We start from the raw sequence: 13265 nt of genomic DNA on the forward strand, positions 1-13265 counted from the left end.
ATAAGTGGCTCAGAAAATGCATGGATGGACTATGTTGTGTATTTTCTGATCGCTTTGTAATGCTGATGGTTCTTAAGAGAACACAATCAAACGAAAGACAAGATTGGCACATCACTGTCCTGTATTTCTAGTGGACTGGAAAAGTCTACACACCCCTATTAGGCTTTTGGGATGTTCAAAAATAATAATAAACCTGTTCAGTACTATGAGAATTGTCCTCACAAGAGCCTCCTTCATTTTTTTTTAGTGGTGGTTGGTTTGATGGTGGAAGACACTTTCGTCAATGACTTTTTTCCCACCTTTGTGGAGTTTGCATATTCCCCCTGTGCCAGTGGGTTTTCTCCAGGCACTCCAGCTTCCTCCTACATTCTTAAAACATTCATGGTAGGTGACTTGAAGAGTCTAAATTGCCCCTAAGTGTGAATGTGGGTGCGAATGGTTGTGTGTTTTTGTGTGCCTTGCGGTACGGAGTGTACACTACCCTGTGCCCGAAGATAGTTGGAATAGGCTCTAGCGCTCCCGCGACACTTGTGAGGATAAGTGGCTTAGAAAATGGATGGAGGGTTGTACTGTACCTTTCTTTATACACTACCCTTATGAACCACACGATGGCGGCAGTGATGACAGCACAAAATCCAGAGCGAGAGAGAGAGAGAGAAAAGAAGAAGACGTGTCCGGAACTACAGCTGTCACTTTTGCGCAATGACGTCGTAGTTTTTGCGTAACACTGGACCACAGGTATGAAGCAAAAACTAGATACTATAAACCAGTGCCCTCAAAGAGCATAGCTGACAATTGTTCTAAGTAGGAGGACATGTTTGTAAGGGCCACGTTCCCGTCGAGGGTAATCTATGGACATCGAAATTAAGTAGTAACTTCCTCTTTTTTCAGACAATTTTCGTGGTGGTTGCTTTTCTGTCGATAGTAAAGCCCATTATCTTGATAAGAAACACTTGACTAGGGGGGGAAAAAAAAACACCGAAATATTTTTGTCTGTGAAACGTTATTCTCAGTTCCCTTGTCATAACAGTACGGCGTTGCGTTTTACGCAATCGTAAGCAGCACAATGTGCCAGGATCCTTCTCTTATTTCTTTCCGTCTTCACAATATGGAATGCCCCCCCGGAAGACTTTGACCCTGCAGTCATAGCATCGCTGTAGGCACGAAGCTCCAGGAGCGCGTGTCGGAACTACCTATTGTATATCTATGGCATTGACGATGAACAGAGCAGTAGGCTAATCTTTGTTTACACTGTAAATCTTTATTATTGTAAGTCATTTTGGTTACGACAAGAGATATGGACCCTTCCTCGTCAGAGGCTGCGGTTGTTATCGATAGACCCATTGTTGAAGCATGTCCCAAACCCGAACTTTCTGCTGCCATGCGGGCAAAAATCGAGAGGAATCGACAGCGGGCGTTGTTGCTCCGACAAGCCCGGATAGCGAACCGTCCTTTGGCCGCAGTGGAGGGCGCAACCCCGGCCAAAGTCTGCAAAACCATCGACTCCGGTGCGGGCTTTTTCATTGAAGAAGAGGATGGTGCCGAGGAGGAGCACAAGACCAGTAAGGTGGTGCACCAGCCAGGTAGGTGCACTCGTTTGCGGGTGTGCGCGTTGTTTTCTTCTTCTTCTTCTCATGTACTGTGTCTTGTTTCGCAGCCCCAGTCATTGAGCCAGACTACCTTTTTTGCGATGATTGTCAGAAGCCCTTTATGGACTCCTACCTCAGCAACAGCTTTGACCTGTCGGTGTGTGACAAATGCAGGTACTGTATCTGTGTACATAAAAACACATTTGGGCTGCAAAATACATTTTCAAGTGTTTCCCCACTTTTATTGAAGGAAGGCACATAACCAACTGCATTCACAAGTTTGGGGCATTTGGATTTAATTTGGGTGAAATTTCATGATCAACCTGCTACTGCCGCTCACCAAAAAATTAGACCTTTAAAGTCCTATATTTTACAAAACCAGCCTTTTCTAATATTTGGGATGTTTTATTGTTCATATGACGCCAAAGTAGACCGGAAATATAAACGGAAATTGTCCACCCATTCTTGAATTACAGTTTTTTATCTTCCAATGGGTTTGAAATCAGCCCATTTGAATTTATTGATTTTATTTACGTCACAAAAGATCTCCTTCGACCTCTCCACTCCGACACAGCGCTGTCAACAGAAGAAACACGTTAGCGTTCACACGTAGTGAAGGTTAGACGGTTGTTGGATAGGGAACTTGCCTGGCTGGTTATGTTTGATACAAAAGATGAGTTTGATGGATTTGCAGGTAAGGATTAATAAAAAAAAATGTGAGTAGGTACATTGTTAAATACTTCAGTAAAGTACAACTGAACTCACCATGTACATTGTTAAATACATCAATAAAGTACAACCGAACTGAGTTTTGCTCCCACTGCCTTTTTAAATAGCGTGCATGCATGCTGCTGTATGTATTCTAGCATCACTTGGAGGCTGGAGGTGCTCCCAGCATGGTTTGTGGGGCTAAACATGCATGTAAATATCATTTGAAGTGCACGTTTTGTGTCAATAATTTCTTTGTTCATTGTTCTGGTTGTTATGTTGTGCTGTTCTGTTTGCTGGGATGTAATGATTTTGGTTTTGTGTGACACTGTGGGTGAGGGTGGAGTGTTGACTGGTGACTTGCTTGCCTCGGTGGTAGTAGTGGGGGGAAGATAAGCTTGTTCTTCTGCTTACAAAAATAAAGGCACAATTCTGCCTCACTGTCTTGTGAGCACCACTATGCCTGCGCCCAATAATACAGTGCACTTTTTTATATGTGTTAAATAGTGAACTTGTACCTGCAACTGAGACTGTGCCTTTTAATACGATCCGCCTTACAGTTATGAAATTACGGTACTTTAGCAAAAGACGAACGCTTCACGAAGAGACAAAGACGATAGCAGTTGAAGAAAGTATCAAGCGGGCGGGCGGGCATAGTGTAGAGAAGTGGCTCCAAAACTTTTTACACTAAGTACCACCTCCATGACCAGCATTAAAATACAGTAGTGTAGGAGGAGGCAAAGGTGTTCATCAAAAGTTTCATTACTAAAACCATTTGATATCAACAGTACATCAGTTATTATTGTAAGACAATATAAAATTGTGCACAATTTGAACATTAACCCTGGACTTAAATAGAACATTCTAAAATGACAAATATTCAATTAAAATGTCTTGCAGATAAAAGTTAGTCATAAAAATGTGTATCGTGGTTCAAAGTTAAATATCACTGTACTTTAAAAAATGTTCTTAAAACGCTATGTGATACTCTGTTTAAAGCTTTAATTAATTGATTCTTGCATGCCACTAGAGCAGAGGTTTTCAAACTTTTTCGGGCACACCCCTCTTTTTCGAGATTAAGTTTTCCCGCGCCCTCCTGCCGCGTCGCTGCGACTGTAGCCTCCAGATATGCACATTGCCGCTGATTAGCAGTAGTAAGACATCCCATCTACTTACGATTGAACTCATCTACTGCTACGTGACAACTTGTTTTCACAATTGAGACAGTCCGGTGAGAGGTGTGTGCAGATCCCAATAGGTCAGTACTTTCAACATCTCCAAACACAAAGCTATCATAGTCGGAATGAAGAGGAATTGTCATAAATGTTTCTTTCATTGTATAATGTTTTAAAAGTTTTATGAAACAAGCATATATCTGTTAAGTACAGTATTTTTCACTTTCTTTTATCAAGAAAATGGAAATATGTACTTCAAAAACGTCATGTGACAGAGAAAAACCGAGATCAGTTTTGGATTCCGTGCCCAAAAATGAGTTCAAATAAGCTCTCTCTCAACAAAATTGTTTTCCCGATTCATCCATGAAAATATGATTCTTTTTGTGCAAGCTCGTGTTTGTACGACATGGGATTTTTGATCGTCCATTATATTGGCATTTTTGCAAAGCTGTTTGGCCATATTGCTTGTTGTGCCTCAGCATTGTGCTTAGGAAACACCACCTTTCCATGTATTATTTTTTTTTTTAACATTCCAATAAATTGACCATCTTTCCCATTCAGAGACACTGATGAGAAACACAAGTTGATCTCCAGAACTGAGGCCAAGCAGAACTACCTGCTGAAGGATTGTGACCTTGACAAGAGAGAGCCACCTCTCAAGTTCATATTGAAGAAAAACCCTCACAACCCACGCTGGGGGGACATGAAGCTCTACCTTAAAGTACATGTAGAGAAGCGATGTATGGAGGTGTGGGGTTCGGAGGCGGCCCTGGAAGAAGCCAAGGAGGCCAGAGAAGAAAACAGAGAATTACAGAAACAAAAGCGGTTCAATAAGAAGGTCAAAGGTTAGTTCATGCCTGAGAGCAGCTTAGTGTGGGGGCTGTAAACCTTGTTGTTGTATGCCTTGTCCCATGTCGTCTGTTCGGCAGAATTGCGTCGGGCAGTTAGGAGCAGCATGTGGACCAAAGACACCAGCGCTCACCAACACCAATACGGACCAGAGGTGGTGGTGGATCCGGAAGAGGACCTCTACAAGAAAACCTGCAAGACCTGCGGGCATGAACTTACCTACGAAAAGATGTAAATGGACAGCACGGTTTGAAGCCTCTGATTGCAAATGCATTTTTACAGTCTCACAAATCAATTGTAGAATTACGTCTTTCAAATAAAGCATTTGACTCAATCCATGCAATTGTTTGCCATTTTCTTGAGGAAACTTTCGTGTAGTGTTAGTTTCCCAAGTTAAAACTTCATTGACTTCAAGCTCCATAAAGTGGAGACATGAGACATTTTCAATGTGAAGAACATTACTGGGTGGTACCGTGGCTCAGATGGTAAAGCGTTGGTGTCACAGTTCTGAGGTCTCGGGTTCAATCCCATACCTGCCTGTGTGGAGTTTGCATGTTCTCCCTGTGCCTGTGAGGGTTTCTTTCAGGTACTCCGGTTTCCTCCCACATTCCAAAAACATGCAACATGAATTGGACACTCTAAATTGCCCCTAAGTGTGATTTTGAGTGTGGCTGTTTGTCTCTATGTGCCCTGCGATTGGGTGGCAACCAGTTCAGGGTGTACCCCGCTGTTTTATTGAAAGGATCGGTGCTGGTCGGCGCTCAGGAAACAAAGACGACACTCAACAAAAGACCAACGTTCCCAAATCCTATTTTGCCTCAATAACTGGCATATTTATTTCGACCAAATGCAAGTTCTCAAAACACAGTTGACATTGCGTGAAATCAATCATATGAGCCCCTTACCTATGCTGAGAAGGTGGAGAGCCGTTCACCCAGGTAGAGCTCTGCTTGTCAACCAGCTGGGCGTCCGTATGAAACCCGCAGCAGAGTCTACCTGTTTGTACTCTGCATCTCTCTATTATACTTTTCAGTTGCGTGCGAGAGAAAGGGCGGGTGGCCTACCCCTCCCACCTGGCGCCGCAACGATTGTTTCCTGATTTACTATTGACACCTAAGTGTGTCCTTCAGGCTCTGAAAAACATCTTACGCAGCCATAACTGTCAAGACATCCCACAACAATGTTCGTCTTTGGTATGCATGCGAACAAGATAGTGAAACGGTCCAGACGTCTTGACCAGAAAAACAAGTGTGTGGAAAAACAAGTGAGTGTATGCATGCGAACAAGATAGTGAAAAACAACTTATGTAACCATGGTCGCACAATACATTCGGGTATTCAACGATTATGGGAAGCATCACTAATTAACACTCCTCTCACCCGCTCATGCTCGTTGACAGCTAGGATTGGCTCTAGCACACCCCGGGACCCTCATGAGGATAAGCGGTGAAGAAAATGAATGGCTGGATGGAAGAACATTACTACTACAAACCTAATTTGACAGGTGGTCGACGGGACCTTTCGCCTTCGTGAATATTCACGTGTTATGATTGCATACTAACACTAGTGTTGAACTGTTTGCAAGGACATTCGTGTGGAGATGTTTTCTTTTTTATTTTCCAGCTGGTGCATTAACAGAGTCAACATCAGACATTCAAGTTTGCGTAAATCCGGTCGCTAGTGATGTTCATTTTAGTGTTTTTAGGAACTTCAACTCAAAGTCCATCTGGTGTCGTGGAGGAAGGTGCGTGTCTGCAGTGGCGTTCAATCGCCTGTAGACGTCCCCCTTAAACCACTCATTTTCCAGACCAAACTCCCCAAACGATATCCTTTTGTGTGAGCGGGAGACTCTTTGGCTGAGGGTCAGTCTGGGTTGTCCGCTAATTTTATTTTAGCGCAACAGTCCCACCCACGGCTATCGAGCCTTTCCTGTGATGTTTTGGCTACTAATAACGCTTTGCGTCGGAGTGACGGAACAAATGTCTGTCTCCTGTCTGGGCTGTGGACACTGATTCAATTTGTCTTGGCTTGGCTTGCCAGAGCCCAATGTCTGTGAGGTCCAGCTTTACCTTCCCATGGGAACGTGGGCAAAGTTCACTGCGCTCCAGGGTGCTATCCGCCCGTCGTGTATTTGTTACCCTATAGTTAATTGAATACACAACAAAGACAAGATATTTAATATTAAAACTAACATTTTTTTTTTAAGCAAATAATCATTAACTTAGAGTTTATGGCTGCTACATGATCCAAAAAAGGCAGTATAGGTTGGAGAAAAGAGGTTGAAATTGAGCAGAAGGTGAGAAATACTCATCAAACACCTGTTTGGAACATCCCACAGGTGCACAGTCTGATTGGGAAAAGAAGCTCCCCTGAATTGCTCAGTCACTCACAAGCAAAGATGGAGCAAGGTTCACCACTTTGTGAACAAGTGCATGAGAAAATCGTTTAACAGTTTAAGTCCTTTTGTTTTAAAAATAGTGTGTCAGAAAAACAAAGGAGAGTGAAAGCTAATTAAATACTACAGGATAAGAAGACAACAAAAGAGAATGCACAAGTTGGAAACAAGATGAGGGAAGTAAAGCATTAAATAAGCTCAATGACACATTGGATTTGAATGTTGTATGGGTCAGTAGTGCTATACCCTGTGAGGGAAGGCCAGGACAGGACTGGACTGCGGCAGGAGGGGAAGCACGCAGGACAGGTCTTATTGACCTGGATTTGAAGTGCTGTGGGAGTGACTGTGAATTATAAACATCTGTAAAACGAGAAGTAAGTGAGGGAATACCCAAGAAATTCACATGGTTATGTTATTTGTCGCAGTGAATTATTTGGACTTCACACCCAGCTGCTCATTCCTAAGCCAAGTTAAAACCCAAAGAACAAAACTGGGTCCTCTTTTCCATACTGCAGTTAGGAGGTGAGCAGTAGCATTCTGACCCAACTGGAGACATTTAATGGACTGCTGGCTCACTCCAAAATAAAGTACATGCCATTAAACCTTACACTTGTGGCGTTTTATTTATTTAAGTAAGTTACCAACATTTTGGCAAAATGTGTATAAAGAGTACGAGAGTACGATCCATGAAATGGTGCAAATAGTAAAAAAGACTTAAAAGTAATGGCCAGTCGTTTCTGTAGATAAGTGAGAAATACTCAAACGCCTGTTTGGAACATCCCACAGGTGCACAGTCTGATTGGGAAAAGAAGCTCCCCTGAATTGCTCAGTCACTCACAAGCAAAGATGGAGCAAGGTTCCTCTTTGTAAACAAGTGCATGAGAAAATCGTTTAATTTATTTAAGTAGGGTAACAACATTTTGGCAAATGTGTATAAAGAGTACGATCCATGAAATGGTGCAAATAGTAAAAAAAACCTTAAAAGTAACAGCCAGTCGTTTCTGTAGATAAGTTTATAGGTAAATTTAAAAGCTTGACCAAAAGGATGTCAGTTTGGATGGTTTATTTTTGTTTTATAAGAATAATAGTGCGCACGGATGGATGATTTTCATATGAACAGGTCGCTATGTAAACTTTCCACAAGATATGTGTATGTCTCTACTTCATACTCTTCATGCATGTCACAAGGATTACAAAATTCTGAAAACATGACTGGAGGCCTATTGGAATTAAAAACCATAAAGAAATGAGAGGTGGAAGCTACATCCCTGAGGAGCAGATGCAGAGGAGAGAGGAAGAGCAGAGGAGGGAGATGTAAGCCAAAATGTATGAGACTCGAGCCTCAGACAGATTGCAGATTGGATAAGCGTGAGTCTCCTATGACAAAACGTGTGCATCAAGTGCCTGTGTGTGTGTGTGTGTGCGTTTGCTTGCTTCTGCATGGGGCATGTGTGTATGTTCATGTGCCGAGCATGGACGTTTAAGTTGCTATATTTCATTCAAATAGTGTTTTTGATCGAACCTATTTTCCTCAAAAGCAGATGGAGTGGGGAGGTTATGAGGGAGGGAGGAATGCAGGGAGCATCTAAGGTGAAACAATAGAAGGTGCCCACTAGGTTTTGGGTTATAGCCCACGATGATTAAAAAAAAAAAAACAGCACACAAATGCACAAGGGAAGACAAATATTTGGAGACTATGTATATATAATCCAAATCATGTGCAATCCTCTCACAAACATTTCTCAATGTCAATATATCATCTTTACAATTTAGATTATTCTCAGTCATGCATAAATTAAAATATTATGTATCCCATTCATGAATAACATGGGATGTTTGCAATCATTAGTGGTCATTTGGAATAAAAATAAAACTTTTTATAGCCCATTAATTATGTAATTGTGATGTATCTCACTGTCTTCATTTAATTGAGAATGTGTTGGAGAATTGACCAGTCGATGACTTCCAGCAGTAAAAATACAGCCAATGAAATCGTAGCCAGATTGCACAAGCATGCTGAATTTGAATGATATGCAAACCACAAAGCAGAATAATCCATGTTGATGGATGATTGTTTTCCACAAGAGATTGGACATTTATTGTAGGTCCCAAAAAGTCATTATCTTGTTGACAAACAGACTGACTGATGACTGCAGAAAACAGTGACTAAAATTTAAGATTAATCAATGTAGCAATGTACCAATGTAGAAACGAAAGACAGCCCCACCACACCCCCATTTGATCAGGACCGCTACTGTACAGGTCCTCATAAATTATACAGACTTGTTTGAGTACTGCAAGCATCATTTTGTTCTTTTTACAATGATAAAGTCTGAGAAAGAAAATGTGATATGGCGACATCTTACGAAAACGTATGAGAGCTGAAATAAAATGACTACAGAAGGATGAACTGGAAGAGTGAATGCTGATGAAGACAGTGATGGAGTGAAAGAAAAACAGTTTGAAAGACTGGTGAGTGGCCTTGAGAGTAGAAAAGATGGAAAGTGGGTAGGCACGCAAAAAAAGATAAGTGTGTGCGTGGAGAAGGAATGATTTAAAGGCAGGATACAATTTGGCAAATGAAAGGCAAGAAAGAGAAAAAAAGTGAATCCAAATCAGAGTTTGGAAAGAGTAGGGGCAGAGATGGTGAAGAAAAAATAAGGCTTTATTAAAAGTGGGCAAGTTATACTCAAACACACCATACAGTGAAGAAAATAAGTATTTCAACACCCTGCCATATTAAAAGTTCTCACACTTAGAAATCACAGAGGGGTCTGAAATTTATCGTAGGTGCATGTCCACAATGAGAGACCTAAAAAGAAAAATCCAGAAATCACAATGTATTATTTTTTTTAACAATTTATGTGTGTGATACAGCTGCAAATAAGTATTTGAACGCCTGTCTATCAGATAGAATTCTGACCCTCAAAGACCCGTTAGTCCGCCTTTAAAAATCCACCTCCACTCCACAGTTTTAGAGCACAAAGACCACCTGCTCCAGTGCTCTGTAACAGTCAGGAACTTTAAGGTATGAAGTTTGATCCTACCACTGTGAGGGAGATGGGAGGGTTTGTGAGACTACTGGAGTATAAGAGTTTCAGCTTTTTGAAACTGTTCCATCTCATCATGATTCGTGTGGACAGCTTCTACAGAAGCAAACCATCACATTGGTCTTTGTTCAGGGAATTATGCACATGTTCATAGAAAACATCCAAAAGATCAAGATTCCCTCCCCACTTTCTGTGAAGAACACAGCAGGTGTGCATCTTAGCAGGCCAATTAAAAAAAAAAAAAAAAAAAAAAAAAAAAAAAGAAAAAAGGTTTTTGGTGAGATGGAGTCAATGTGTGGTGTCAATCTTCAATGTATTCAAATCATTTTAGTGCTATTGCAACAACATGGGGAACGATGCCATCACAAGAAATTGATTGTATGCATTCTGAGGAAAATTTGTCACATTTGGCAGTATTTGCAAATATACTGAACACAGTCATAAAGGAATAAATCAAAGGAAAAACTGCAGTAGTTGAGAAATATTTAATCAAATTTAGTGTTGCATGGTTTGCATGCAGCCCTATGGGGGCACAAACCAGTGCAATCTGTAGGCCGGTCCCAAGCCCGGATAAATGCAGAGGGTTGTGTCAGGAAGGGCATCCGGCGTAAAAACTGTGCCAAACAAATATGAGCGTTCATCTAAAGAATCCCATACCGGATCGGTCGTGGCCCGGGTTAACAACGCCCGCCCCCGGCACTGCTAACCTGCAGGGCGTCGGTGGAAATTCAGCTACTGTGGGTCGAAGACAAAGAAGAGGAGGAAACCGGATCCAGCGTCAGAAGAAAAAAAAGGAATGCACAGAGCCTACAACTGAGTGTAGGAACTTTGAATGTTGGGACTATGACAGGAAAAGCTCAGGAGTTGGTTGACATGATGATTAGGAGAAAGGTTGATATTCTGTGCATCCAAGAGAGCAGGTGGAAAGGTAGTAAGGCTAGAAGTTTGGGAGCAGGGTTTAAATTATTCTACCACGGAGTAGATGGGAAGAGAAATGGAGTAGGGGTTATTTTAAAGGAAGAGCTGGCTAAGAATCTCTTGGAGGTGAAAAGAGTATCAGATCGAGTGATGAGACTAAAATTTGAAATTGAGGGTGTTATGTATAATGTGGTTAGCGGCTATGCACCACAGGTAGGATGTGACCTAGAGTTGAAAGAGAAATTCTGGAAGGAACTAGTTGAAGTAGTTCTGAGCATCCCAGACAACGAGAGAGTTGTGATTGGTGCAGATTGTAATGGACATATTGGTAAAGGAAACAGGGGCGATGAAGAAGTGATGGGTAAGTACGGCATCCAGGAAAGGAACTTTGAAGGGCAGATGGTGGTGGACTTTGCAAAAAGGATGGAGATGGCTGTAGTGAACACTTATTTCCAAAAGAGGGAGGAACATATAGTGACCTACAAGAGCGGCGGTAGAACCACGGAGGTAGATTATATTTTGTGCAGACGATGTAATCTGAAGGAGGTTACTGACTGTAAAGTAGTGGTAGGGGAGAGTGTAGCTCGACAGCATAGGATGGTAGTATGTAGGATGATTCTGGTGGTGGGTAGGAAGATTAAGAAGACAAAGGTAGAGCAGAGAACCATGTGGTGGAAGCTGAGAAAGGAAGAATGTTGTGCGGCCTTCCGGAAAGAGGTGAGACAGGCTCTCGATGGACAACCGAAGCTCCTGGAAGACTGGACGACGACAGCCAAGGTGATCAGAGAGACAGGCAGGAGAGTACTTGGTGTGTCATCTGGTAGGAAAGGGGAGAAGGAGACTTGGTGGTGGAACCCCATAATACAGGGAGTCATACAAGGAAAGAGATTAGCGAAGAAGAAGTGGGATACTGAGAGGACTGAGGAGAGGCGAAAGGAGTACATCGAGATGCGACGTAGGGCAAAGGTAGAGGTGGCAAAGGCTAAACAAGAGGCATATGAAGACATGTACACCAGGTTGGACACGAAAGAAGGAGAAAAGTATCTCTACAGGTTGGCCAGACAGAGGGATAGAGATGGGAAGGATGTGCAGCAGGTTAGGCTGATTAAGGATAGAGATGGAAATGTGTTGACTGGTGCCGGTAGTGTGCTAAATAGATGGAAAGAATACTTTGAGAAGTTGATGAATGAAGAAAATGAGAGAGAAGGAAGAGTTGAAGAGGCAAGAGTGAAGGACCAGGAAGTGGAAATGATTACTAAGGGGGAAGTCAGAAAGGCATTACAAAGGATGAAAAATGGGAAGGCAGTTGGTCCTGATGACATACCGGTAGAGGTATGGAAGCAATTTGGAGAGATGGCTGTGGAGTTTTTGACCAACTTATTCAACAGAATACTAGCGGGCGAAAAGATGCCTGAAGAATGGAGGAAAAGTGTTCTAGTTCCCATTTTTAAGAACAAAGGGGATGTTCAGAGCTGTGGGAACTATAGAGGAATAAAGTTGAGCCACACAATGAAGTTATGGGAAAGAGTAGTGGAGGCTAGACTCAGGTCAGAAGTAAGTATCTGCGAGCAACAGTATGGTTTCATGCCTAGAAAGAGTACCACAGATGCATTATTTGCCTTGAGGATGCTCGTGGAAAAGTACAGAGAAGGTCAGAAGGAGCTACATTGTGTCTTTGTGGATCTAGAGAAAGCCTATGACAGAGTACCAAGAGAGGAACTGTGGTACTGCATGCGTAAGTCTGGTGTGGCAGAGAAGTATGTTAAAATAGTACAGGACATGTATGATGGTAGCAGAACAATGGTGAGGTGTGCCTTAGGTGTGACAGAGGAATTTAAGGTGGAGGTGGGACTGCATCAGGGATCAGCTCTGAGCCCCTTCCTATTATCAGTGGTAATGGATAGGCTGACAGATGAGGTTAGACTGGAATCCCCTTGGACCATGATGTTCGCAGATGATATTGTCATATGCAGTGAAAGCAGGGAGCATGCAGAGGAACAATTGGAAAGATGGAGACATGCACTGGAAAGGAGAGGAATGAAGATTAGCCGAAGCAAAACAGAATATATGTGCGTGAATGAGAAAAGTGGAGGGGGAAGAGTGAGGCTACAGGGAGAAGAGATAGCGAGGGTGGACGACTTCAAATACTTGGGGTCAACAATACAGAGCAATGGAGAGTGTGGTCAGGAAGTGAAGAAACGGGTCCAAGCAGGTTGGAACAGCTGGCGAAAGGTGTCTGGTGTGTTATGTGACAGAAGAGTGTCTGCTAGGATGAAGGGCAAAGTTTACAAAACAGTGGTGAGGCCAGTCATGATGTACGGATTAGAGACAGTGGCACTGAAGAAACAACAGGAATCTGAACTGGAGGTGGCAGAAATGAAGATGTTGAGGTTCTCGCTCGGAGTGACCAGGTTGGATAGGATTAGAAATGAGCTCATTAGAGGGACAGCCAAAGCTGGATGTTTTGGAGACAAGATTCGAGAGAGCAGACTTCGATGGTTTGGACATGTTCAGAGGCGAGAGAGTGAGTATATTGGTAGAAGGATGCTGAGGATGGAGCTCCCAGGCAAAAGAGCGAGAGG

At 42.5% G+C, this 13265-nt stretch overlaps 1 protein-coding gene and 1 long non-coding RNA gene across 3 annotated transcripts; one reads left to right on the plus strand and one right to left on the minus strand.

The window, feature by feature from the left end:
- The first annotated feature begins 650 nt into the window (after window positions 1-650).
- On the plus strand, window positions 651-4664 carry xpa (xeroderma pigmentosum, complementation group A). The gene is made up of 4 exons (XM_061830818.1): window positions 651-1583; window positions 1658-1763; window positions 4034-4317; window positions 4402-4664. The coding sequence occupies exons 1-4, from the start codon at window positions 1298-1300 to the stop codon at window positions 4554-4556; spliced, it is 831 nt and encodes a 276-aa protein (XP_061686802.1). The 5' UTR covers window positions 651-1297; the 3' UTR covers window positions 4557-4664.
- Window positions 1606-5487, minus strand: LOC133506558 (uncharacterized). 2 transcript variants are annotated; one of them, XR_009796526.1, is made up of 4 exons: window positions 5227-5487; window positions 4361-4540; window positions 4188-4241; window positions 1606-1740 (listed from the first exon to the last, which is right to left on the minus strand). It is a non-coding gene; the product is annotated as an uncharacterized LOC133506558 (long non-coding RNA). The 2 variants fall into 2 exon arrangements; XR_009796527.1 differs by lacking the exon at window positions 1606-1740 and having other exon boundaries at window positions 4107-4241; window positions 5227-5482.
- Between the last annotated feature and the right edge of the window lie 7778 nt (window positions 5488-13265).

This window comes from Syngnathoides biaculeatus, chromosome 9 (genome assembly GCF_019802595.1).
Source record: "Syngnathoides biaculeatus isolate LvHL_M chromosome 9, ASM1980259v1, whole genome shotgun sequence".
Taxonomy (NCBI): domain Eukaryota; kingdom Metazoa; phylum Chordata; class Actinopteri; order Syngnathiformes; family Syngnathidae; genus Syngnathoides; species Syngnathoides biaculeatus.

What these genes read in the sequence shown, in the direction of transcription:
- xpa (XM_061830818.1), top strand. Translation starts at nt 1,298, where the DNA reads ATGGACCCTTCCTCGTCAGAGGCTGCGGTTGTTATCGATAGACCCATT. An exon ending in TCGGTGTGTGACAAATGCAG is followed by an intron (nt 1,764 to 4,033) that starts GTACTGTATCTG and finishes TTTCCCATTCAG; the next exon opens with AGACACTGATGAGAAACACA. An exon ending in GTTCAATAAGAAGGTCAAAG is followed by an intron (nt 4,318 to 4,401) that starts GTTAGTTCATGC and finishes TCTGTTCGGCAG; the next exon opens with AATTGCGTCGGGCAGTTAGG.